At 44.5% G+C, this 26184-nt stretch overlaps 1 protein-coding gene across 1 annotated transcript in view; it reads right to left on the reverse strand.

The window, feature by feature from the left end:
- The window catches only part of LOC126985194 (uncharacterized), a 175892-nt gene that overhangs the window by 24206 nt on the left and 125502 nt on the right, over positions 1-26184 (reverse strand). The window contains exons 12-20 of the mRNA XM_050839750.1: positions 25167-25378; positions 24783-24865; positions 24172-24361; positions 21564-21741; positions 13904-14030; positions 7016-7152; positions 6042-6262; positions 5211-5312; positions 277-383 (exon numbers count right to left, since the gene is read on the reverse strand). Coding sequence (XP_050695707.1) covers positions 277-383; positions 5211-5312; positions 6042-6262; positions 7016-7152; positions 13904-14030; positions 21564-21741; positions 24172-24361; positions 24783-24865; positions 25167-25378 — 1357 coding nt within the window. The remainder of the gene's footprint in view (positions 1-276; positions 384-5210; positions 5313-6041; positions 6263-7015; positions 7153-13903; positions 14031-21563; positions 21742-24171; positions 24362-24782; positions 24866-25166; positions 25379-26184) is intronic.

The raw sequence follows: 26184 nt of genomic DNA on the forward strand, positions 1-26184 counted from the left end.
AGGATGGAAAAGTATTGAGAAGATGAATGCTAGGAGGGATAGAATAAAGAGTGGAGACGAGAGGAAAAGGGAAGAAGCTGATAGATAGAAAGAAAATGATAAGGTACAGGGAAGACGGGTGCATGGAAGGAAGAAATGTGAAGGGAAGGTAAACAGAGGGAAAGTGGAAGGAGAGAAAAGTGCAAATTGGAGGATGTATGGCATGGAAAGGAAGGAAGGATGAACGGAATATATTAATAGATAGAGGGAAAAAGAGACTGTGTGTGTGTGTGTTTGTGTGTGTGTGTGCACTCACCATGGAGACGGTGTGTACCCCTGGGGCTGCCACGTGAAACCCTGCCCCTGGAGTCTTCACCACCACCATGGCGGCCTGCAGTCCCTCCCTGAAATATGTTAGACACATTTGAACACGTTGAAGGCACCCTTGAAACACATAGGTAAGCTATGGCAAACATATATACAGTCGATTTTATGTGTGTCTATCCGTCTCTCTACCTACCTACCTGTCTTCCTGTCTTATACACACACGCACACACACACACACGTACATACACACGGATACACACATACTCATACACATTAATGAACGCACACACACACACACACACACACACATACACTGTCTAGGCCTCACGGAGTCAAGACGTGTCACGTGGCGCTCTCCGCAGCAGCTGCCGGATAAGCTTGTTGACCTTCTTTCTCCCCTTCTCTATTTCCCCGTCGCTCCCCACTTCAAGCGACTCAATATTTCAAAGAACATTAGCAGAAATGTAGTGGAATTATAGAGACAGACAGACAGTGAGAGTGCAGTATGTTAGTTGTGCCGTGGAGAGTATAGTGATGGCTGTGTCGCCGACGCCCATCACCCACACCGTGCCTGCCGACACGCCCAAGTCCCGAAGTACACCAGCCCGGTCACTTATTTATTTATTTATTTATTTATTTATTTATTTTACGTTTCCGCCTATGGGGGCGCTATGCTTGTCTCATGCTGTCCCCCCGGAGTTCATCGATGACCCTCTCTTTTAGAGGGAGAATCTAGAGTCCGAGTTCATAAGTGGTGTTCTGGACAGCATAATCATGGGTAGGCGGTGGCTGAGTGGATAGCGTGACGGCGTCGCATCTAGGAAGACGCGGGTTCGCGCCCCGCCCGGTTCCACAAGCCGGGATTTTTCAGTCACCGTTGAGTGGCCTAAGACTACCCACATGCTGTCCAGAAGACCAACTATCAGCCCGGACTCTAGATTCTAGGATCAAAGATGAGCTCCGGAGGGAAGCATGAGCCAATGCCAGATGGCGCCACTATAAATACTTGCCTGCGCCACAACGGGCTGGGCCATACCATCAGGCCCCACCATGAAAGCCTATCGGCGCCATAGCCGGAATACTGAAAAAAAATCTTAGGCCACTCGGCGGTGAGTGAAAAATCCCAGCATGTGGCACCGGACAGGGCGCAAACCCGCGTCGTCCTGAAAGCGGGGCCGTCACACCAATCACTCATTCACTGCCTCCCCTGCAGCAGGGGAAGGTCAGTTCAGGTGATAGCGTAGTGTTGGTGTCTCATCACTCATGGGGAGTAAGATGCACGCCCCCTCCATTAAGAATTTGCACATGTTCCTATAACAAACAACAACCAGTCGAACAGCAACCGTCCCCTTTGTCTCGCCGGCCCAGGATTTACCTCCTCATTACAAAGTCGGTAACCTGAGTGATCTCCCAGATACCACCCACCTGCATCCAACCTCAGTTGTCACTCCTATGGAAGAGGCCGCCCTTCTCCCCTTCCCGGCACCACCACACTGCACTCCTCCCCCACACCTCTACCTTCCCTAGCACTAGCAGCTCACCCTTCCCACAGATACGTCAGACCCCCCTACCCCATCCCCCTTCTTTGTAGACTCGTTTCTTTTGCGAAGTTTCTTTAAAATGTTTCTATAGTAGGTATGTAAATGTTCAGCCTTACGGCTGTCGAAACTGAATAAATCATTTTAATATTGTGATTATAACCACACACACACACACACACACACACACACACACACACTCATTCACACACATTTTTTTCTCTATTATATATCAAAAGTGTATTTTTAACGTGTATATTTTCAGCTTTACAGCTGCTATCACTTAATAAAACGTTTATTATTATGGTTTAATAAAAGATGCGAGGCGGCTAGAAAAAGAAAGGAGGAAGCCTGGAAGGGATGGAGGAGATGAAGAAGAATCAACGCGTGGAACAATTTCAAACAAGCAAGGAATGAATATACAAAGATTAGAAGAGAAGAAAAACGTAAATATGAAAAAGATATAATCGACAAATGCAAAGACCAACCTAAATTATTTTATAGACATGTGAACGGCAAATTAAAGAATAGAGAAACAATCGATAAACTGAAAATGGATGGAACTACATATGAAGACCCAGCAGAGATGGCAGAAGTGATGAACAACAGCTTTCAAAAAGTTTTCACAAAGGAAGACGAATTCGTACAACCACCGGGCCAGGAAAGAGGAAGGGTTATGCAGGAGATACAGTTAACGGTGCAGGAGGGCGACAGGAACGGATGAAGTATCAAGGTGGATCCTGAAAGAATGTAGTGAGCAACTTGCAGAGAAACTGCACTCCATAATGAGCGCCTCCCTGAGTGAAGGAAGGGTACCACAAGATTGGAAGAGAGCAAACATAGTACCAATTTATAAAGGAGGAAAGAGAGAGAACCCATTAAATTACAGACCGGTGTCACTCACTAGTGTGGTTGCGAAGATATGTGAGAGGCTAGTTGAAAACAGGTGGTCGGAGTTTTTAGAAAGGGAGAGAATTATCTTGGATTGCCAGTTTAGATTCAGGAGAGGGAGATCTTGTGTCACCAACTTGTTATGTTATTACTCAAGGGTGACAGGTTTAATACAAGAGAGAGAAGGCTGGGGGGATGGAGTGTACCTGGATTTGAAAAAGTCATTCGACAAAGTACCGCACAGAAGACTAATTTGGAAAATTAAAAATAGGGGTGTAGTGGGTGATGGACTTATTAAGTGGCTGGAGGACTTCCTAACTAACAGGGAAATGAGGACAATAATCAAGGATAAGGTTTCCAACTGGTGCCCAGTGATGAGTGGGGTCCCACAAGGTTCAGTGCTGGCACCAATAATGTTTGCTGTTTATATAAATGATATGGTGGACGGATTGACCAGCTATGTGAGTTCGTTTGCAGATGATGCAAAGCTAATGAGACGAGTCAATGATGTGAAAGACTTTGAAGCATTGCAGAGGGACCTGGACAAAATATGGGAGTAGAGTGGTACATGACAGATGGAATTCAACCTTGGGAAATGTAAAAAAAAAAGAGTTTGGTAGGAGTGGCAGAAGATGTGAATATGATTATAAGATGGGAAGTGGAAGAAAAAGATTTGGGAGTGACTATCTCAGAAAACATGTCACCGGACAAACACATCAACAGGATAACGGGACAAACTATGAATTTGCTGAGGAACATAAGGACGGCATTTGTGTATTTGGACGAGGAGATGATGAAGAAAATAATAGTTACAATGATAAGGCCAAGGTTGGAGTATGCAGCAGTGGTCTGGTCTCCTCACGAAAAGAAGAACATAAGAAAGCTGGAAAGAGTACAAAGAGTGGCAACTAAGATGGTACCGGACTTACGAGGGGAGACTCAATAGCATGGGGCTCACAACCCTGGAGAGAAGAGAAAGAGGAGACCTGATAGTGGTGTACAGGGTGGCGAGCGGGGTGGAGAATCTGGACAGAGAGGACCTGTGTGTGTGGAGCGAGAGAGAAACGAGAGGACATGGAAAGAAGTTGAGGGCGATCACGTGTAGGCGAGATGTGAAAAAGTTTAGCTTCCCAAACAGAAGCATTGAGCTGTGGAATGGACTGGAGGAGGAGGTGGTTTGTGCAAGAAACATTCATGATTTTAAGGAAAAGTTGGATAAGAGTGGATATGGAGACGGGACAGCGCGAGCGTAGCTCTTTTCCCGTATGTCACAACTAGGTAAATGGAACTAGGTAAATACACCACACACTCACACACACACACACACAGACATTCACACACACACACACACACACACACACACACACACAGACATTCACACACACACACACACACACACACACACACACACACACACACACACACACACACACACACACACACACACACACACACACACAGACATTCACACACACACACACACACACACACACACACACACACACACACACACACACACACACACACACACAGACATTCACACACACACACACACACACACACACACACACACACACACACACACACACACACACACACACACACACACACACACACACACACACACACACACACACACACACACACACACACACACACACACACACACACACACACACACACACACACACACACACACACACACACACACACACACACACACACACACACACACACACACACACACACACACACACACACACACACACACACACACACACACACACACACACACACACACACACACACACACACACACACACACACACACACACACACACACACACACACACACACACACACACACACACACACACACACACACACACACACACACACACACACACACACACACACACACACACACACACACACACACACTCACACACACACACACACACACACACACACACACACACACACACACACACACACACACACACACACACACACACACACACACACACACACACACACATATTTACACACACATATTTACACACACACACACACACACACACACACACACACACACACACACACACACACACACAAACTCACAAACACAAATTCTCTCTCTCTCTCTCTTCTATATAAAATAGATATATATATATATATAAAAATATAGACAAAACTACGAAATAGATGCAAATTCAGACTGCATCGAATCTTTCTTCAGCAACGTTGTGGTACAAGAATGGAATAAGTTCCCACCTTCAGTGGTCCAGTGTAACACGATTAACTCCTTTAAAAACAAATTCGACCGACACTTCTTTCAATTTAATATTTATTAAAGTAGAAATGCAAAGTTTTGGGTTCACCTGATTAATAAAATTTCACATATGACAGACCACCTAGTCTAGACCATAGGGTCTGTGTGGTCTGAACGTCTATGTAAATCTATATAAATTTCACCTGAGTAGCGCCGCCGTCAGCATGTGAAGGTGTTGGACCGCCAGCCAGTGCACCCCTCCCACCACCACCACCGTGTTGGTCGAGTTACTGAGGGGACCTGCCCTATGGTGCGGGGGGAAGGGAGGGGAAGTGGGAGGCATTAGATATGGTAGTGGGAAGGAAAGAACAAGGAATTAAATAGTATATAACATTATATTCCCTTAGAAATCTATCCCGTTATTTTTGTCCAGTTTCTGCTTAATATTATTAATTCCTTTCCATTTCTTTCATATTTCCCATTCCCAACCTCGCAAGTTCTCTTCTTTCCTGTCCCCTTACCCTTCCTCTTTTCTTGCCTTCTCACCTCCATCTTTCGAATAACAACCTCGTTTCATATATTTTTGGCAGCTGCTTATCATATCAATTTCTCTAAAATTCTTTTTTAGATTCCCCCCTTTGCACCATCATTTCCACTTTTCTTTTCTTTTTTTTCCCTGGTACATTTTCCTCCCTTTTCCTCTCCCAGCAATCCTCCCCTTTTTTTCTTGTGCACTGTATATCCCCTCAACCTGTTGGTACATTTACCCTTTTTCCCATTCTTTCCAGTTCTCTCTCTCTTGGCCATATTTCCCTCCTCTTTCTCTCCCCTTTTCCATTTTCCAGATCTCCTTCTGCCCTCCTGTCCTTTCCCTTTAATTAAAATGTCCTTTGCTTTCCATCTCATTGTAACCCCTCTCCCCCTTTACTTCACATTCTAACCCTGCCAAGCACTTCCCCATCTCTAGGGGTTATATCCACTTCCCTAATGTTTTCCACCTCTTCTCACCTTCCTTATCTTATTGTTTTCAATACCTCTGCAAGAGCTGGTCGAGCGTCTGGTCGAAGGCTGGCCGCTGGTTGGAGGGGAGCCAGAAGCGAGGGTAGTAGGCAAAGGCGAAAGTCGTGTGGCCGTGGTTGGCGCCCTTCACCAGTCTGAGGTCGTGAGTCTTGTCCCAAGAATAGAGTGTTCCGTTCACCCACTCCAGAAGGGTGTACAACATGCCTCTGTTGGTGCTATCCCCGATGAATATCAGCTGTGTGGTGACGGAGAGAGACGAGTGATGGAGATGAACAGACGCATTACAAATTCCCCTTTGTCAGACATTTAATTTATTACCAACTCATTAACGACCTCACTTATTTTTTTGTAGTTTTTCGCCTTCTCTGAGTAGTAAAATTCCTTGTTTTCATGACCTAGCTGCGACATGATATTGCTCAGAGAGGACATGCATACGTTGGGTGGAGCTGTCAACATATAAAAGTGGCTAATGGAAAGCTTATTGGGATTGGCACCTGACTGACTGATTATTAGAACTGATCTGTAGGGAATAAATAGCCAAGGAAGGATGATATTGTAGATTGGGGAAAACAAAAGAGAAACAGGACGAAACGAGAGAAAGAAGAGGAAATGGAAAAAGGAAATATAACCTCAAACACTACCTCACCTTCCGATTTAAAAATTGAGAAAAAAAAGGCAGAGGAGGAAGAGGAAGACAATATAAATACTCCCTTACTCCCTAAATATATAAGCAAAAAAAGGAATGAAGAGGCAGATAGAAGAGAAAGGGTGAGAATGAAAGGGAAAGGAGGAAAAAGAAGGGACGAGAAAATGGATGAAGGAAATGAAGAAAGAAAAGAATAAAAAGAAAAGGGAAGTAATTGAGTCACATATACGAATACATATTGAGAGATAAGAATGATCAAGAAATCAAGATGAGGAGCAGGAGAAGACGGACAACTACGAACTCCCGTGTACCCCTCCTTAGCCTACACACTCACGGACTCACCGTCTTGCCCTTGAGGCAGGACCTGAGGGCAAGGGTGGGCAGCGGGTGGTGGGAGCAGGCGTAGGGCTGCCACACCGCACTCGCCCAGTCACAGCCGGCCCTACCCCCGCAGGATACACACGGCAGTACCCACCGACCTGATCGTAACAATAACATTTGAATATTTACCTAGCGAACTAATTACGGGAACAGTAAGTTCTTACATCTAAAACTCTATTATATCTGAAGGTACTACAAGGTTCAAGGTGCTGTCATCAACATTCAAGACTCCTCCTTACTGTAGTTGGTTTCATTTCATCTGTCCACTCACAAAGGGTGAATCTTAAGAGATTTTGCTCATGATTGGTTGAAAATTAGCATGTCCGATATCGTTGGCTGCGTGTGATGAATATTCAAACTATTTCGTCAGTAATATATTTAAATGTTTATATATACAGAAGACCCTTACACGTTCTTATACTTATCCAAAACATGCCGATTTGCATCGATTATAAAGGCTACCGTGCACACACATGAAAGACAGGCTTATATAAACAATCAACTCAGATCATACGGGAACGAACAATATGCTTTAATCATTAATTAAGCCTCATCTCATTTCAGGTACAAGAAAAGACATCTGGTTCTGGAAGTGAAAATGTAAATCACATGGGTGATTTTGGAAGTAGCATGAAACATTACTGAATGAGATTTTCTATGATATTCACATGCAATGAGTAAGTAAAAAGCCTGCACTTGCAGAGGCAGATGTTTTTACATGTAGGTTACCTGAAATGAGCAAACTAATTTTAAGTTTTAAAAGGCCATTGTTCGTTCGAGTATGATCTGATTACAGTCTATTTGGTACAAGCTCGTCTTCGTGTGTTTGTATGGCAGATTGGCGATGCAAATCGGCATTATTGGTATTTATATAAAAAGTTTTTGTTTGTTTTTGTATACATGAACATTCCAATATATTATTTAAAAAAAGGGTTTAATATTTATCACATGTTTATTTTCACTCAATCATGAACCAGTAATACACGTGCGCCACACCTACACTCATGAATGGACAGATGGAATGGAACCGACTATAAGAAATGTCAACTACCACCAACTGAAAATCAACGGCAGTTATTGCCGCCTTTGTTGAGTCCTACATGGCTCATTTTTTTCATTTTCTTGGCTGCATGTTTATCGTGTGTGACGTGCCTGTAAGGCTGAGAGACGGGAGTCCTGGAGATTGAGTGATATCGCAGACGTGTGCTACGGCTAGCAATACACCTCTTTGGTCCCTTATTCCGGCCAAGACGGGCGGGTTCTCCTGGCTCGGAGAGGTTAATCAGGTAATCCGCGACTGCGGGGCCATGAGTCAAGCGGCCACCACTGTGCCAGGTGGTGGCTGCGTATATTCTCCTGCTACTACTGGGACTGTTAGGCTTGTAAACCCAACGATCAGCCTCCCGTTATAGGGCTCCGTGGTGAGTGTGGGTGTGGGAGAGTGAATATTTTAAGAAAATGTGTATGGCATCCAGTGTTAACCGTTTTTAAGTGCTATTTTTAAGGTGGTGCGTGTGAAGTGATTTGGTTTAAGGCACGAGCTGTTATCTCACTCGTCACAAAGCCGGCGTTACCGTTGTCCTGCTTCACAAGTTGATTGTAGTAGGTGAGATAACAAAATAGCCTTTATAGTTAAGTGTGGTAGATGCTGTTTTGGCCGAGTGGAGTCGTTAAGTTCAGTTTGAGTTCACTTAATTCACTCTCTCTCTCTGGTATATTAAAAGTGTGATTAGTTTAAATATATTTACAGCTTTACACAATAGTTACAAGTTTATGTGAGCTGTCGCACACACACCCCGAGCAGTGTTGTCTACTCGTGACCGCTCCCCACTGTCTTCTGCCGGTTTCAGTCCGGGTGCAGGAATAATCCGGTGCCAAGGCTTGTTGGTTTCTTGTCGATTCAGCACCATTCCCACGGCAAGGAGCACCCCGTAAGCATAACCTAGCACCTACGTGTTATTAAACAACCTGTGGCGCGGCACTGTGGTTGTGACACATTCAGTCACACATTCACATGTACATTATAATATATACATTACATCGCTCGGTCACCTAAAAGTCGCGACCCCGCGACTCACCCGACCTTTAAAATTAGTGTACCTACCCATGTAACAGTCGCGCAATGTGTACTAGCTAAGCGAGGTCTTGTTACAGTTGCTTTAAAAAATTATATACAAGTCAGAGTCCGACTAACGATACAACATCGGCAAATGCCAATGATAATAAAAATAATCATGGAAGTAACAAGAAATGGGTAAAGTACATACAGGTTGAGGTAAACAGGCCTAGAGTCATGGACGTGGAAGCTGAGTTTTATTCCGAGAATACAATATAATAGCTCGAAAAATTATTTACATGATACATCCTAGAAAAATTAAATTGACTAAACTGTCATTAGGATACATGGTAATGGAGCTATGTGGAATAGGAAAAAGAAAAAGGAAAATGCCTTGAAGGAGATTTCCTACAAACTGAACCTTCGAGTCACACCTTGACACAAAACTGTCGCAGAGAAACACTCATCCGGTGCGTGACAATCAATTCCCAGTGTCGTTACCCTCGGCACGACTTTTGAGACGGGCGGGGTCTACAACAATAGATGCGGGTGTGTGAAAAGAGGTAATGTGATAACAAGGGCAAGTCTGGAGAGTCTTAGAAGCATCGGCTGTCAGCACCACTGACTCCTGATACTCCGTTTTTCAGGTCTACAGTACTATAAAAGAGAATCCTGTCACCAAGTTGTAAAATCACCGTTGTAACAAATCTCGCCGAAATATATAAATCCAGCATAATTGATTAAAGAAATTCCAGCATTAATAAACATCAAATTAAAAAGACAAATTTTCACCTGTCCCCCGATCGTAGCGAACGTGGATGACTGACATCTTTGACGTCAAAAATAATTCCCGTAACGGTTAACAGTGGTATGTCAAGGAAAGGGTAAGTAAGACTTGTCTGCATACTTCCAAAGCTGACAGATATTCACATACTGGTTACAATACAGGTTAGGGACAGCATCTGCTCAAGTGTAGTCATTGCAGAGAAAAATGTCTGTTTCAAGCAGAAGCACATGAAGTTCAAGGTTAGAAAGTACCTATCCCTATGTTAGTCTACACCCTCGATTATTACGGTCCCAAACAACATTCAGTCACACATTCACATGTACATTATAATATATACATTACACCAGTACTGTGAAATGTCTGATGGGAAAAGGAGAGCACCACTGCCCCATCAGTCTCACCCACACTCTTTTCCTGGATACCGCCAGGGTGGTGCTGACGAGACACGAGCTTGCCAAGGCAGGCTCGAGGTTAACCTCCGGCTGGCTCTGCGTGTGGGTGCCTGGAACATCCTGAGCCTCTCGGAAGATCAACGACTATCATAAAATTATCTGTCAGCTGAATTCGGTTGACTGAGAGTGGACATAGTGGGGCTTTCTGGGACAAGGGAACTTCGTAATGAAGAGATTAGCAGTAGTGGTTATACTTACTACTGGTCAGGTCAGAGCGATGGTACCCGTCCCTGCTGTTTAGCCGACAGCAGTCCTCCGTTGATGGGGTTACTCTGACAAGATAGCGTATGATGCTGGTGAGGCTGAAGCACACATTGGGCTTCATATTGAAGTATACGCCCCTCTCGAGCTGTGTAAAGTTGAGATGTTCTATACCAAGCTCGACTTTATAGTTGACCAATGCCATCCGCGGGGCACACTCACTTTCTTAAGCAGCTTCAGTGCATCTACGTACTGGCACAGAGGTATCTGGCTACGAGTTATGTGTTGCAGTGGCACTAGACACGTAAATAGTTCTTTTTTCTGAACTTTGCAAAGTCCAGAAGGCTGAGGATTCCTGGTTCCAAGTTAAAGAAATGCGAACCTCAACGCTGGACTTGGTATAACAATGCTGGCACTGTGGCAATGGACATCGATCACATCCTTGTTAGTACTCGTTGGAGGATCCTACAGAGTTGTAGGGTTTTCCAGAGTGCTGAATTCTTTCCGACCGACCAAAGACTTGTTGTTGCAAAACTGAAGATACGCATTAGGTTCAAAATATTTCAAGATGCAACCTTCTGTGGGTTTCATCGTGAAAAACTGGTGGGCCGAGCGTTTCCTCAGGAGTATGCAGCGGCAGTCTCAAATCGGCTTCAAGTGCTTGATACCCTGGAGGACCCTGGAGAGCTGTTGGATACTCTCAATTTTGAAACTCTCAAAACTGCCGAGGAGTACATTGGAGAGCCTTCAGGGTCTAGGAGTGGAGTTGCCTTAAGGGAGACACTAGAGGACCCAGAGGAGAGTCACCTCAAGGGAGACACTAGAGAATGTAGAGGAGAGTCGCTACAAGACTGACTGGGGACTAGGAGCGTTACAGGACTCTGTCACGAAGGAAGAGCCCCTCTGAGGAGGGATAAGAAGAGGTATGTCAGAGGTCTCGCTGAGGATGTCGAGGGTTGTCGAAATGCAAACGACCTTAGGCCTGCCTTCCAAACTCTGAAAAAGCTCCGCTCCAGATCCACACCTTCAGACGAGCACTATCCGAACGGTTGTATCAGATACAGATGGCTACCGGGCTCTTTAGGCCGAGTACTTTTGTCAGCTGTACACGGCAGTCACCAAGCCGACACCTCCCTCTTGCTGGCTTGCAGATGGCGGCTGCTGAACTCCTAATAGACGAAACGCCACCTTCTCTTGCGGAGGTGAGAGAAGCTGTGAGGAAGCTGAAGGGTGGAAAGGCAACTGGGATCAGTAATATCAGTGCCGAGATGCTGAAAGTTGGGGGTGATGCATGGTGGTTGCATGCAGTAGTCTGCCAGGTGATAGTCCAGCGCCATTCCTTTTGACTGGGAAACGGGATTGGTTGGTCCTATCTAGAAAGGGAAAGGGAACCGACAGAACTAAAACAATTACCGTGGTATTGCACTGCTCAGTGTGCCGGCCAAAGTGCTCACTCATCTGCTGCTGATGCGAATTCGATCCCATCTGCTAAAGTTTCAGAGGCCTGAGCAATCCGAGGTCACCCCCGGTAAGTCAACAATTGACCGGATCCTAGCACTTTGCGTCCTTGTGGAACGCCAACGTGAGTTTTGACTCAATGCATCGTGAAGCACTCTAAGACATACTGCGGATACGTGGGATTCCTGCAAGGATTGTTGACCTAATGACTGCCCTATACTCTGGGACTGAAAGTGCTGTGAAGTGCAGGGAAGCGTCTTCGGTTTCCTCCCTGTTAATTCAGGTGTGAGGCAGGGGTGCGTCTTTGCTCCATCACTTCTCAGCACTTGCCTGGACTGGATATTAGGCAAAGTTTTCTTTATCAAAGTCGTTGCGGAGCATCTGTTGGCGACTTCAAGGGTATTGACCTTTTTTTTGCTGCTGATGATGTACTTCTGACGGAATCGCTAAAGATCCTGGTGTTGGCTCTCGAAGTGTTGCATGAGGAAGCAAAGCCTCTGGTACTGAAGGTCTCCTGGGCCAGAGCCAAGTCCAGTCGTTTGGAGGCTTGATGAATAACACACTTCAGTTTCTTCATGCATGTCGTGAAGATGTCGACGTCACCAAAAAAAATCACATACTTTGGCAGCGTAGTGCATAACAATGGTTAGTCTTACCAAGAAGTCACTAGCCTGGCTCACGGTACTATAGGCTCGCTCAACACGAGTATTTGGCGTTGTCTATATCTATGAAGGCGGTCGCTTGCCCGTTGTGGCGCAGGCGAATGTTTATAGTGGCGCCATCTTGTTTTGGCTCATACTGCCTCCCTGGAGCTCATCTTTGAGACTCTTTGGAGAGGTAATCTAGAGCCCGGGTTGATGGGTGGTGTTCAGGGCAGCATGTGGGTAGTAAGATCTTAGGCCACTCGGCGGTGACTAAAAAATCCCAGCTGTATGGCGGCCAGGATTCAAACCCGCGTCCCTCCTGGATCTCCCGGACGCGGCGCCGGCACGCTAACCACTCAGCCACCGCCTCCCCCGAAAGGGTCGCACATGGCCGGAAAGAGGTCCAGAAAAGATCGCCGGATGCTGAGTCTGCACAGTGTAAAGGGGCCTAGAAGTCGCTGGGTTGTCGTGGCCCAGAGTCGGCACACTGTGAACGGGGCTGAAGGAACATAGTTCGGCTGACTTTTATCAGAGGAACTTATGATAAGGGGATGGACTTGGAATGGGGAGCTTATAATATGGAGAACTTAGGGAACAGAGTCTGACTGCCTAATATTGTAGGAACTATTGTCAAGGGAATGGGCAAGCAAGGCACAGCTTATATTTCGGGGACTGTATGAAACGGCGCCTGGTTGATTTATTTTTCTGGAAAGGAGACAGCTCAAGGGCAATAAAAAAGAGCAAACAGAGTAGCCCCCTGACGTTGCTCCTTCATACAATGTATAGTAAAAGAAATCCAAAACAAAAGGTCAGTATAATTTGGCGAGATGTTTTCATGCATCCTTCTTGCAAGTGTTCAAATCGTAGGCAGCAGGATATCGAGACACAGGACAGTTATTTCAGAGCTTACCAGCGAAAGGGGTAAAAGGACGAAGATATTGGTTGCATAGATGATCTGGATGGTAAAGGGATCAGCTAGAATAGAAAGTCGTGTGCAGCGGGGCAGCGGGAGGGGTGGCGGCATGCATTTGAAAGTTGAGAAGTCTGCATAAAAACTCAAATATAAGATAGAGAGGCTGCGAAATTTTTAAGAGGTAGAAGACTGACAGTATGAGAAATGAAGTTGATGAGACAGAAAGACTTTGACTCTACTTATACTGATCTCAAGGATATGGTCCAGGAAAGGACTGTTTGTAGTATAGAGTGCGAACGAAATGGCGTCTGACTGACTGATACTACATTTTCACTCACCGGGGGCGTCGCCGTGTGTGCAGTGTTGCAGGGCGTCCCGGTGGTTGAGGAAGGCGGGCCAGGTGGCGTAGGAGGCTTCCCTGGTGAGGCCACATGGTTCAGAGGGCACGATCCTCAGGCCACACTCCTGAGGATGTTAATAGTGGTGGTGACAGTGATGATGGTGGTGGTGGTGGTGGTGGAGAGGAAGAGGTAGAGGTGGTGGTGATGATTGTTGTGTTGGTGGTGGAGGTGATGGTGGTGGTAGTGAAGAGGTGGAGGTGATATTCGGGATGATGGTGATGATTGTAAGGAGTTGGTAGAGATGGTGGTGGTAGTGGTGAGAAGGAGGCGAAGGTGGTGGTGATGATGGTGGTGGTGGTGGTGGTGGTGGTGGTGGTATTGTGGAAGAGAGAGAAGTAATGGTCGTGGTGATAGCGATGGTGCACATGGTGGTAGCGATCGTGACGGTGATGGTGGTGGTGGTGATGGTGGTGGTGGTGGTGGCAGTGGTGATGGATGGTAGTGAAAAGATAATGGTAATGGTGATGGTAAATGTGATGATGATGATGATGGCGAAAGTTATGATGGAGCAGGTGGCGGTAGTAGTTGTGATTGTTACGATGATGGTGGTGATGGTGGTGGTGAATGTGATGATGGTTTGGGTGATGGTAAGGAGGCCAAAAATATATAGGTGCCGATGGTGGTCACGGTAGGGATTGTGAAGATCAGGGAGTTGGTGAAGATCGTGGTGAATGTGATGGTGCTGGTGGTCAAAAGAAAGTAGGGGAGAAGGTGGGAATATGAAACAGGCCAAATCTCAAAAACTACGTGCTGCTGTCTATTGGTAACTGAATTTAAACATAACATTAGTTTCCCATTAGTGCTTCTGGAGTCACTCGCTCGAGGTGAGGCGGTCTGAGGGGCAATTATTTAATTCGTGCTCAGTGAAATCTTTTTTTAGGCAAGATTCAAAACCTGTTATCCTATATAAATCAATATATATATGGACTTAGATATATTGTGTGTTGATTAGTCATAAGATCACTTGTTAAAATGATGTAGTTAGTTTTCTGGAAAAAAATGCTTAGAATTTCTGTTAACTAATTATGAAAATGTCGTTGCTAATATGGAACAGCATGTTGCATATGCCATACTCATCAATGACGCTGACCTCCGACCGATTAGACATAAACAGAGGCCCAAACATATATTCCTTTATTCGAGGGCTGACTTAGACATGATCAAACAAGACCTAACTGCTTTCAGCACTAGCTTTTTTGCAACAGACCCACATACAAGACCCCTTCCACCAACTGGAACAACTTGAAACACACCAAACACAACTCAGTGTGATAAAGTATTTTTTAGAGGGAAAGAGTAATGGAGCTAGACTATGAATCCACCTTCAAGAACACTTGTTCGCACAGCTAAAGCGACCACCAATTTAGTCTAGCACAAATATGAAGTTTGTTTGGCAGGGGCCCGCGCCTCCCCCTAGCACTGATGCATTACCCTAATACATTCTCTCTCTCTCTCTCTCTCTCTCTCTCTCTCTCTCTCTCTCTCTCTCTCTCTCTCTCTCTCTCTCTCTCTCTCTCTCTCTCTCTCTCTCTCTCTCTCTCTCTCTCTCTCTCTCTCTCTCTCTCTCTCTCTCTCTCTCTCTCTCTCTCTCTCTCTCTCTCTCTCTCTCTCTCTCTCTCTCTCTCTCTCTCTCTCTCTCTCTCTCTCTCTCTCTCTCTCTCTCTCTCTCTCTGTGTGTGTGTCTAAATCCCCTAACATTCTGATTTCAGGAATTCTACCACGGATGTGGGATGAGAGTGACTTCTTCAGTAAGGCCTTCAGCCTCAACAACCGCTTACAGACTCTTTGCAGAGAGCTTGACGTTGAGTTCTTTAACGCCTGGAACAATTTCTACGGCCAGAGTAAACTCCTCCACAGGGGCGGAATACACCTGTCCCCCATCGGGGTAGCCAGATTCGGAAGGCTCCTCAAAGACGCAGTACGTGACACCCGATCAAAAAACCGCTCTCAGCCTCGTCCCTCCACCCCGACCGCGTAAATAGACGCCATTCATCGCAACAAACTCGTAACCTTGAACCCGCCAGTACCTCCACCTCTATTACCAAACCTCAAGATAACCTAAGAGTCCTTAGTTTCAATGCGCGTAGCCTAAGAAACAAGTTTGATGAACTGAGATGTCTTGCTCTGACAGAAAAGTTTGACGTAATTGCTATAACCGAAACATTTATCGACATCACAAATATTGATTTAAGTACAGAATACAACATAGATGGCTACAGACTCAACAAAGATCGTGTAAACCGTAGAGATGGTGGTGTCGACCGTGTCGCCCTTTTTGTCAAAAGCTATTTGCAACCCACTGACAGAACACCTGGAGACAGTAACGTTGAATATCTATGCGTGCAAGTAAACATTGCAAAGGTCAATTTAAATATATCTGTCACCTACAGGCCTCCGGGACAATCACTCGATGCCGATCTTGAAATGTACAGCGTTTTAAGGCAGTCATTTAATAACAGCGACTCACTGCTATCAGGAGACTTCAACCTCCTCCATATCGACTGGGCGACACTGTCAGGTACAGAAGGCGAGTCACATAGAATGATCGATTTTTTGGAAGAAAATTATCTAAGCCAAATGGTTTCTGAACCAACTCGACAAAATAACATACTAGACCTTGTTTTAACGATCCAAGATAATCTAGTTAGTAATGTCACGGCAGGAGAACACCTCGGTTCTTGCGATCATAAATTAGTGCGCATCGATATAGAGCTCATACATCGGTGACTGAAAATAAAGTAAAGGTGCCCAATTTCAAAAGAGCTAACTTCGTAGAAATCCGACGAAAGGTAACAGAAATGCAACTATCAGATGCCGGCAATGTAGAGGACGCCTGGCTAAGCTTTAAAAATCATTTACTCACTCAGCAGAACACATTCGTCCCTTTATGTGAGAAGCGAAGTAACACTATATAATAAAAGCCCACCTTGGTTTAATAGCGATATTAAACACTCAGTCAAGGAGAGAAAATTGTTTTACAGGTTAAAGAAAGAGCAAAGCACGCCCGAAAACATTAGACTTTATCATGATGCCAGGCGACGAGTAAAAAGATTAGTATGTCAGGCAAAGCGTAGATAGGAAGAAAATATTGCGGCCAACTGTAAAAATAATCCAAAATCCTTCTTCAGTTACATTAACAACAAATAGGCGATCAGAAGTGGAACTGTACCCATAACAAACAGCGACGGTGCACTAGTGACTTACAGCCAACACGTTGTAAACCTCTTAAACAATTACATTTCCTCGGTGTTTAATACTAACAGTCCTCCCACCACTACCACCAACACCAGTACTAATGTAAATCCCGAGCATGCACTGCCTAACTTTGAATTAACAACCGATGAAGTCCTTAAGTAAAGCCCTCCAATCACTTAAAACAAATAAAAGTCCTGGACCTGACAAAATATATCTTTCACTGCTTAAAGAAACAAAGAGCGAAATACTCTCCTCTCTCACAACCGTATTCAATATGTCCTTGCGACAAGGAATCGTCCCTACGGATTGGAAAAAGGCTAACGTGACACCGATTTTTAAGAAAGGAGACAAAAAATTACCAAGTAATTACAGGCATTAGTCTAACTTCAGTTGTAGGTAAGCTACTTGAGAGCATAATTAGAGACAAAATTGTGAGTTACCTTGAAAGCCACTCATTAATTGGGGACTCACAACATGGCTTCCGTAACAAAAGATCCTGCCTATCAAACCTATTGACCTTTTATAACGACCTCTTCTCAGTTTATGACGTAACCAAATCACTGGACGTAGTCTATCTTGATTTCCAGAAAGCGTTTGATAAAGTCCCACATCATAAACTACTTTACAGATTAAAGCAAATAGGTATTGACGGTCAAGTACACCAGTGGATCGCGAATTGGTTGAGCAACAGACAACAAAGAGTAGTGATTGACGGATTTAACTCAGAGTGGGCGCCGGTCACTAGTGGCGTCCCTCAGGGCTCGGTTCTTGGCTCAGTGCTCTTCATTATTTGCATCAACGATGTGGATGTTGGACTCAATAATCGTGTTAGTAAATTTACAGACGACACAAAGATTGGTAACTCGGTTCACACTTACGAAGACAGGCAAAGCCTCCAAGAGGATTTGCACAAAATTTCAGCTTGGTCGGATAGATGAGAGATGCCCTTTAACGTAGACAAGTGCCAGGTCCTTCAAGTTGGAACAAGGAATAAGAAGTTTGATTACGAAATGAGCGGCGTTAAACTCAAAAGCGTTCAATGCGTTAAAGACTTGGGGGTCAAAATCGCGTCAAACCTCAAATTCTCACAGCAATGCATCGATGCAGCAAATAAAGCGAACAGAATGTTGGGCTTCATTAAAAGAAACTTTTTATTCAAGAATAAAGATGTAATACTTCCACTCTACAATAGTTTAGTCAGACCCCACTTGGAACATGCGGTACAGTTTTGGTCTCCCCACCACGCAAAGGACATTGCTAAATTAGAAGGTGTTTAGCGTCGGGCAACAAAAATTATCCCTTCCTTGCGCAACAAATCTTGCGAAGAAAGACTTTCCACCCTTAACATGTTCTCTTTTGAAAAACGTCGCTTCCAAGGAAAACTGATCGAATGTTTTAAAATACTTAATGGTTTCACGAATGTAGACAAATCAACATTGTTTATGATCGATGACACTTTGCATACGAGGAACAATGGCGTAAAACTCAAATATAGAAGTAAATTCAGACAGCACCAAATTTTTCTTCACCAACGTTGTAGTACGAGAATGGAATAAGCTCCCACCTTCAGTGGTCCAGTGTAACACGATTGACTCCTTTAAAAACAAGCTCGACCGTCACTTCCTTCAACTTAATATTAACTAGAGGTGAAATGCAACGTTTTGGAGCCTTCTGATTAATGTAGAATCACTTAGGTTTAAGGACAGACCACCTAGTCTGGACCATGGGGTCTGTGTGGTCTGATTTTCTAAGTAAATCTATGTAAATCTCTCTCTCTCTCTCTCTCTCTCTCTCTCTCTCTCTCTCTCTCTCTCTCTCTCTCTCTCTCTCTCTCTCTCTCTCTCTCTCTCTCTCTCTCTCTCTCTCTCTCTCTCTCTCTCTCTCTCTCTCTCTCTCTCATATGCCAGCTATTTGCTATTAGAAATCGTGTATTAGATTTTCTGTATATATCAAATAGAGCTATATTGTGCTATGAATATGTGTCGCGTTTTAAGAATAGCAATGAACTGCATATATTCCATAACACATACGTAATAACGTTCCTTTCTGTTGTTGTCAGTGGACAGTGGTCAAGGACACCATGGCACATCCTCTCTCACCTCCACCCCCAATGACAGATCCTCCGATTCACTCTTGTGTGCTCTATAGTCGAGAGAAAGAAACTATTTTCAATGTGAACAAGTATTTTTTAGAAGAAAAGGCCAAGAGAGACTATATTTCCACCTTCAAGGATAGGTTTGGCAACACTGTGGAGAGGAAATACCCCCCGCCCACCAAACGGACTTCATAGATGTGCCAGACTATAGCGAGAAAACAGTCCAAAGAATCTGCTCTTAATTGAATGAAGCTTTTGTGACAGAATGTCCCAGACCGTCCTACATTCTTGTCACCGACTAATAAGCACAGTGCAATAAATTGTTGTGAATCTCGACAATTTCGAAAAGCGTGTGTTCAAAACTGTTTTATGATTCTGTAAAAGGCATGAATTTTCTGCACGGCACAAAATCAAGCAAGAAGTAAAAAAAAAAAAAAAAAAAAGCCTATCTTCCGAAAGCAAAAAGTCTCTTCGCATGATTCTTTCGCAGACGGACTTCAAATTGACAAGAACGTAAAAATTGTGCCTGAAAAGACTGCCGCCATGGCAAGCCTCGCTTCCTTTCGGCCATCTAGCAGCCGTTGCGACCACATAGCTACTGTCACTGCACCAGTTTTACATAATGTTGATTAAAGACGCAGTCACCCCCTTTCGAGTTGAGGTTGGGTGAGATGCAGGGTGAGCATCTCGCTCTTAACCTCCGTACAGTGAGGGTGGCGGCTGGCGCTACCCATGTGGTTCTAGTCCTGGCTGGATATACTCGTTCCTGCCAATGTTTACCACCTGCTTAATTTTGCATGTTTATATGTCATATATTAACAGAACTGGAAAAGTGTGTTGATTCCGTGACCGTAAATGAAATTTCATTGCAAGCAAAATTCCATGAATAATAGGGAGTTGAAGCAAAAAATGTGAGAGAAGATGCACTATTTTATTCTGCCATCATTATCTCATTGTAGGTATAGTTTACTGGCGGAGACGATACAGAATGCCCAACTTCGAAAAAGCTGATTCATCAAGAGGAGATATGAAGTTTCCAATTATGATTTTGAGTTAAGGGCAGATCGAGAATGTTTATTGTAGAAGAAGGGAACAGCTGTGTGTTGTCGAAAAAAAAGGGATAGGTGTTTGGAAGATTGTGTCGAGTTGACAGATGGAGAAACTCCTTACTTCCTTCCGGTGGACAAAACGTTTAACTCATGAGTAAACAGTACTTTGCAGAGATGCTCCTTTCCCCAGTAAACGCTGAGCAAGAACCGTTAAGTGTGGACACAATACATGCAACGGTACTGCTCGTTGGTGAAATTTGCCGGTAAGCGCCGACGGTGGTAAGTGGTAGTGTGTACGGGGCTCTATGGGCCTTACTTAGGTAAGTTGAATTATAAAACAGCTAGTACTCGAACCGCTTTTGAAGCAGCGTCAAACTCTACGCCGCCCATGCGTTCACGTAGAGATCTGCTGGCTTTCGTATTAACGAGGTAATGTTAAACGACGCTTAGAGCGATTCGAATACTGCCTTGGTCAATTCACTAACTGATATTAACGACAACCTTCAGCCACTGCATTCCATCTTACCTTCCCCATCTTCACCTTCCACCTCCTCATCCAAAAACTTCTATTCCCTACTCCCTTTCTCTTTTCCTTTTTATTTCTTCATTTATGGAGTCCCTTTCCCTTCCCTTTTTTTCTTTTTTTTCCTTTTCCCCACCTCTCCTTTCTTTATCTCACTCGTTATCTTTCCCTACTTTTTCCATCCCTTCTTTCCCCTTCTTTCCTTTCCCTTCTCTTCCCCTTTCCTCTTCCGTACACTTCTTTCTCCTCTTTTCCCTTTTTTCCTTTTCTTCCATTCTCTTTGCCTTCCCTTACATGTTTTTACTCTTCCTTTCCCTTCACATTCCTTTCCTTTTCTTCCATTCTCTTTGCCTTCCCTTACATGTTTTTACTCTTCCTTTCCCTTCCCATTCCTTTCCTTTTCTTCCATTCTCTTTGCCTTCCCTTACATGTTTTTACTCTTCCTTTCCCTTCCCATTCCTTTCCTCCTCCTCCTCCTCCTCCTCCCTTCTCCCTTCCCCTTTCCTCCCTTTCCTTCTCTTTTCTCCCCTATCCTTCCTGTTAATAGCTCTTCCTTTCCCTCCTTTCCCTTCCTTTTCCTTGGCATATGTTCCTTTGTATTTACCTCTCTCCCTCTCTCTCTGCTTCTCTTCAGCTTTTCTCCCAATCCTTTCTTTCTGTCCCTTCCTTTTCCTTATATTTTCCTTTCCCTCTTCCTTCCCCTTCCATTTATTCCCCTGTCTTCGCCCCACTCACCTGTTTGAGGGCGCACACATGGAGGGGCGTGTTAGGGGGTGGTGGAGGAGGGCGGGGTGGCGGTAGGCGAGTGAGGTGGACGGTGTAGGTGTTGAGAGTCCAGGGTTCGGAGTGGCCGATCTCCACCACCACCACAACCACCTTGTTCTCCCCCAAGCCCAGGGTATAGTTGACCAGCCTGTGGGCGGTGGGAGGGGAGGGCGAGGGGGATGGCAGAGAAGAAAAAAAGAGAAAGGTTGAGAGAGAAAATTAAGTGGTTAAGATGCGCGAGAAAGAAAGAATTATCAGTAAAGGAGGAAAAGAAAGGAAAACGAGTGAAAATAGAAAGGGAGGAAAAACAGGGAATGAAGGAAGGGAGAAGAATGGGAAGGTTATGGAGGTGAGAGTGTGGGAAAGGAAAGGAGAGGGTAAGGAGAGGAGGGTAAGAGTGAGGAGAAGAAAAGGGTGTGGAAGGAAAGAGCAGTGTGGAAAGGAGTAATGGGATATGAGGAAGGGAATGGTGAGGAAGGAAGAGAAGGTGTGGAGAGGGAAGGGAAGGATCGGGGAAAATAAAAAAAGGAAGGGAAAGTAAATGAGTTGGAAGAAGTGAGTGAAAGAGGAAGAGATTAGAAAGGAAATGAATGGGAAAGAAGAAAAGAAAAGGGAGGAGGAGGAGGAGGAGGAGAAAGAGGAGGAGGAGGAAGGAACAAAAAATATTTATTATGACTGATGGAAATGATATGATATTTACTACTACTACTTCTACTACTACTACTACTACTACTACTGCTACTACTACTGCTACTACTACTACTGCTACTACTACTACTACCACCACTACTATTACTACTCCCACTACTAATACTACTATTATTACTACTAGTACTAATATTACTAACACTAGTCTTTTCCTTGGGGTCAAGAAAGTAGCCCCGCCTATGAAGTAGCGAGGGTCGACTCCACGTTAGCTTTTACTCATAAAGCCAAGCCGATGGTTGTTTGGTAAAGTGGGTGTGATGGACGATATGGGTTCATTTTTTTACGCCCTCTCTCCTCTCCCCCGTAGTGTGAAAGGCTTAACACTTGTCTCCGAAAGGGACGTAGCAGTGACATCTCAAGTAGTGTAGGGTTCACTGGACGCAGTCATATCTACAGAACTACGAAAGTTGAAGCACTGCCACATTTCCTACACACAGTCCGTCTTATTTCGTTCACAAAAAGAAGCACCAAACATTTCCTACACAAAAATTGAGTAACCAGCAGATCTACACAAAATGGGGCCTCCGGCGTGACTCCTACAGTTATGCTGTCAAAATATCTCCTAGCCACAATTCTGCGATTACGTGTAATGTACAAAATGAACTGCAAACGAATGCGAAGTTACTGAGAGGAAGCACAGTTACATTATGCAAGAAAATCGACAAAACGCTGGAGATTATTGAAATATGTTTTCTTTTCCTTTTTAACATATAGGATATATATTAAATGAAACTGTAAAGCAACTCTGTAAATTAATACCTCAAGCCTGTAATTAATGACAGTACGACAAGTGGGACATTTAGCATAGTTATGATGTGCTGCTGCCACAAGAGTAGCTGTGCAATCTGTACAAGAGGCAGCGTGTCTAACTCTGCAGGGCAAAACACCACGGCCCCAGCCAAAATGTCCGCAGCGGAGTACAAGGCCCCCAGCATATCGTCTCTCCTTAGTTGTGGGAAAAGTTGTGTCGTCCTTCGTTGTTCTACCTTGCCCCGTGACTGAGGAGAAGAACAGTGCTGGGTTGAGTCTTAACTTGACTCATCTCGTGTCTGAATGTGCACTCTACTTTTCTCCCTTGTGGACTTGATAAATGGTCAAAATCTCGAGTTAATAAACACGACTTGACTTGAGTTCGCTGAATTTCGTACTGAAGGGCAATTTGACTAATCCTGTACGAATTGTGTGACTCACTAACTTTCTTGGTGTTGGGAATGTGACAGGAACCCTGTAGAAATTGTGACTAAATAAATTTTTATGTGGAGATATGCTGTAGGAAATGATTGTCACTACCGTAAAAACTGCAAAAAAAGATAGAGGAAAGGCGTTGTAGGTAATGTGTGCACCCTGCTCTGTAGACATTTCCAACGCAAACGGACCCTTGCCCCCACCCCCCCACACCCTCCTTCTCTCTCTCTCTCTCTCTCTCTCTCTCTCTCTCTCTCTCTCTCTCTCTCTCTCTCTCTCTCTCTCTCTCTCTCTCTCTCTCTCTCTCTCTCTCTCTCTCTCTCTAAAACATACTGAAGTAAACTCTCTCTCTCAAGCTTACAGAAGTACATTCAGGCTGCACCATTATTTCTTTAGCAGCGTTGTACCACGAGTGGAATAAATTCCAATCTTTAGTGGCTCATTGTGATCATAAGTGTTAATTAAAAACAAACTCGACCACCACTTACTCCATCTCTATATTCTCTAAAAAGCAGAAATGCAAAGTTCTGATGGCCATTTGATTTCATATAGATTCACTGAGATGGACAGACCACCTAGTCTGAACAACAGGGCCTATATGGTTTGAATATCTGTGTAAATCCATGTAAATCTGTCTAGTCCTTCACAACTACAGAAAACGAAGTCAGTTTTAGGCAAGACTCACGTGGAAGCTCCAAATTTGTCGTCCAGCCGCGCCTCAGCTTGGCAATGAAGGGCAATGCCGGCAATCTTGACCGTGATGATCTCGTAAGCGACCTGACCCCAGTAGGAGGTGACCAGCGGTGTGAAGGATGGGGTGAGGGGGATGTCCGGTACTAATGTGATCCCCTGAAGGTACGGCGCAGTGGCAGGATCTGTAGGATATTGCAGGATGTGTGTGTGTGTGTGTGTGTGTGTGTGTGTGTGTGTGTGATTGGGGAAAAGGGAACAGGGAGAGGAGAAGGACATGAACCGGCAGTGCTGGAAAGCCGTGTAAATATAAATACTGTTGTGCAAATAGACTAAGAAAACATAGTAATTAGAAGTGAAGTATGTGGAAATGAAAGAATGCGATGAAAAAAACATCTTAGAAGCTGCCGCTGGTTTCGCAATTGGTAAAAAGTGACATGTCTTAGGATATACAAATATTACATTCAAAACATAGTTGACATACAAACTTAGAGGGAGAAAAGACTAAACAGAATAAGATTTTGTGATACTTCGAACTAGGCGAAAGAAATAGAGATAAAAGTAAGAAAAAAGAATACTGAAGGCTGGACACAAGGCATCACCCACCCTCCATGCAGCGGCGTCCCGGGCCCGCCGCTTTGTGCCGCTGCCACTTCCGCAGCACCGCGTCCGTCCCGCGCAGGTCAAGGCTGAGGCGGGGCACGAGCAGGAGGAGGAAGAGCACGAGGACGGCGAGGACGAGAAGGATGAGGAAGACGAGGGTAGTAAGTGTAAATGATAAAATAATTGTTAGGAGTTTTTGCCAAGCGACTCAACAAACACTTACTCTGCATCAAAGTTGAATCTATATTTATTACGATGAAAAACATAAACGAGAGAGAGAGAGAGAGAGAGAGAGTTCTGGTATTCAAAGTAGATAGTCAAGAAAACTAAGGAAATTTACTTCTTTTATAACATTAATTATTGAAGATTAAAAAAAAAAAAAGTTACCTGGCCACTAGCGGGGTGACACCGGGTGGTAGTGGTCGGATGTAACCCTCCATGGAAGTTAGCAGCCCATGGAGGTCACGTGTTAGGTGTCTCCAGCTCTCCCTGTATTGTAGTAGTAGTAGTAGTAGTAGTAGTAGTAGTAGTAGTAGTAGAAGTAGTAGTAGTAGTAGTAGTAGTAGTAGTAGTAGTAGTAGTAGTGGTAGAGGAAACATGGAAACATGGACTAGCAGGCAGCAGAAAGCCTGTTAGATCATTACTAGGCTGCCTGCTTTCAATGATTTAATCAATCCGTTTGCCATAGGAGTGGCATGCAAGGATGGATTAAAGAACTTGTGCACGTACTCTTGGATACGTTCGGTTCACTCCCGATGCAGCCAAGTGGCGATCAATGTGTTTCTTGAAGGAGTTGATGCTCTCTGCGCTAACCACTTCTGCAGGAAGGCTGTTAAGGTGGCGAACAACTCTATTCGAGAAATAACTCCTGCCGATGTCGGTATTGCATCGCTTTGCTTGAATTGTTTTCCCGTTGTTTCTTGTTCTCAGGTTAGTTTGTAGCGTGAAGAGTTTGGAGTGATCAACGTTGCTGAGCTTGTTCAGGTACTTAAAGACTTGTATCATGTCTCCCTGCAGTCGTCTCTTTTCCAACGTGAAGAGGCTCAGTCGCTCGAGTCGCTCTTCATAGGGCTTCGTCCTCAGTGATGGTATCATCTTCGTGGCGCGGCGCTGTACTCTCTCAAGTAATTCAATGTCTTTCCTGTAATTTGGAGACCAGAATTGCATGGCGTATTCCAGGTGGGACCTTACCGGCTAATTATACAAGGATAACATAACTCCTGGCGTCTTGTATTCGAAGTTTCTCGCTATGAACCCAAACATTGTATTGGCTTTCTTACAGGCGGACTTGCAGTATTTTGTTTGTTTCAAGTCACTGCTGATGGTGACTCCGAGGTCTCTTTCCTCTTCCACTACATGTAGTGTTTCGCCACCCATGTGGTATGTGTGGTTGCTGTTTCTGGAT

The sequence above is a fragment of the Eriocheir sinensis genome, chromosome 59 (assembly GCF_024679095.1).
Source record: "Eriocheir sinensis breed Jianghai 21 chromosome 59, ASM2467909v1, whole genome shotgun sequence".
Taxonomy (NCBI): Eukaryota; Metazoa; Arthropoda; class Malacostraca; order Decapoda; family Varunidae; genus Eriocheir; species Eriocheir sinensis.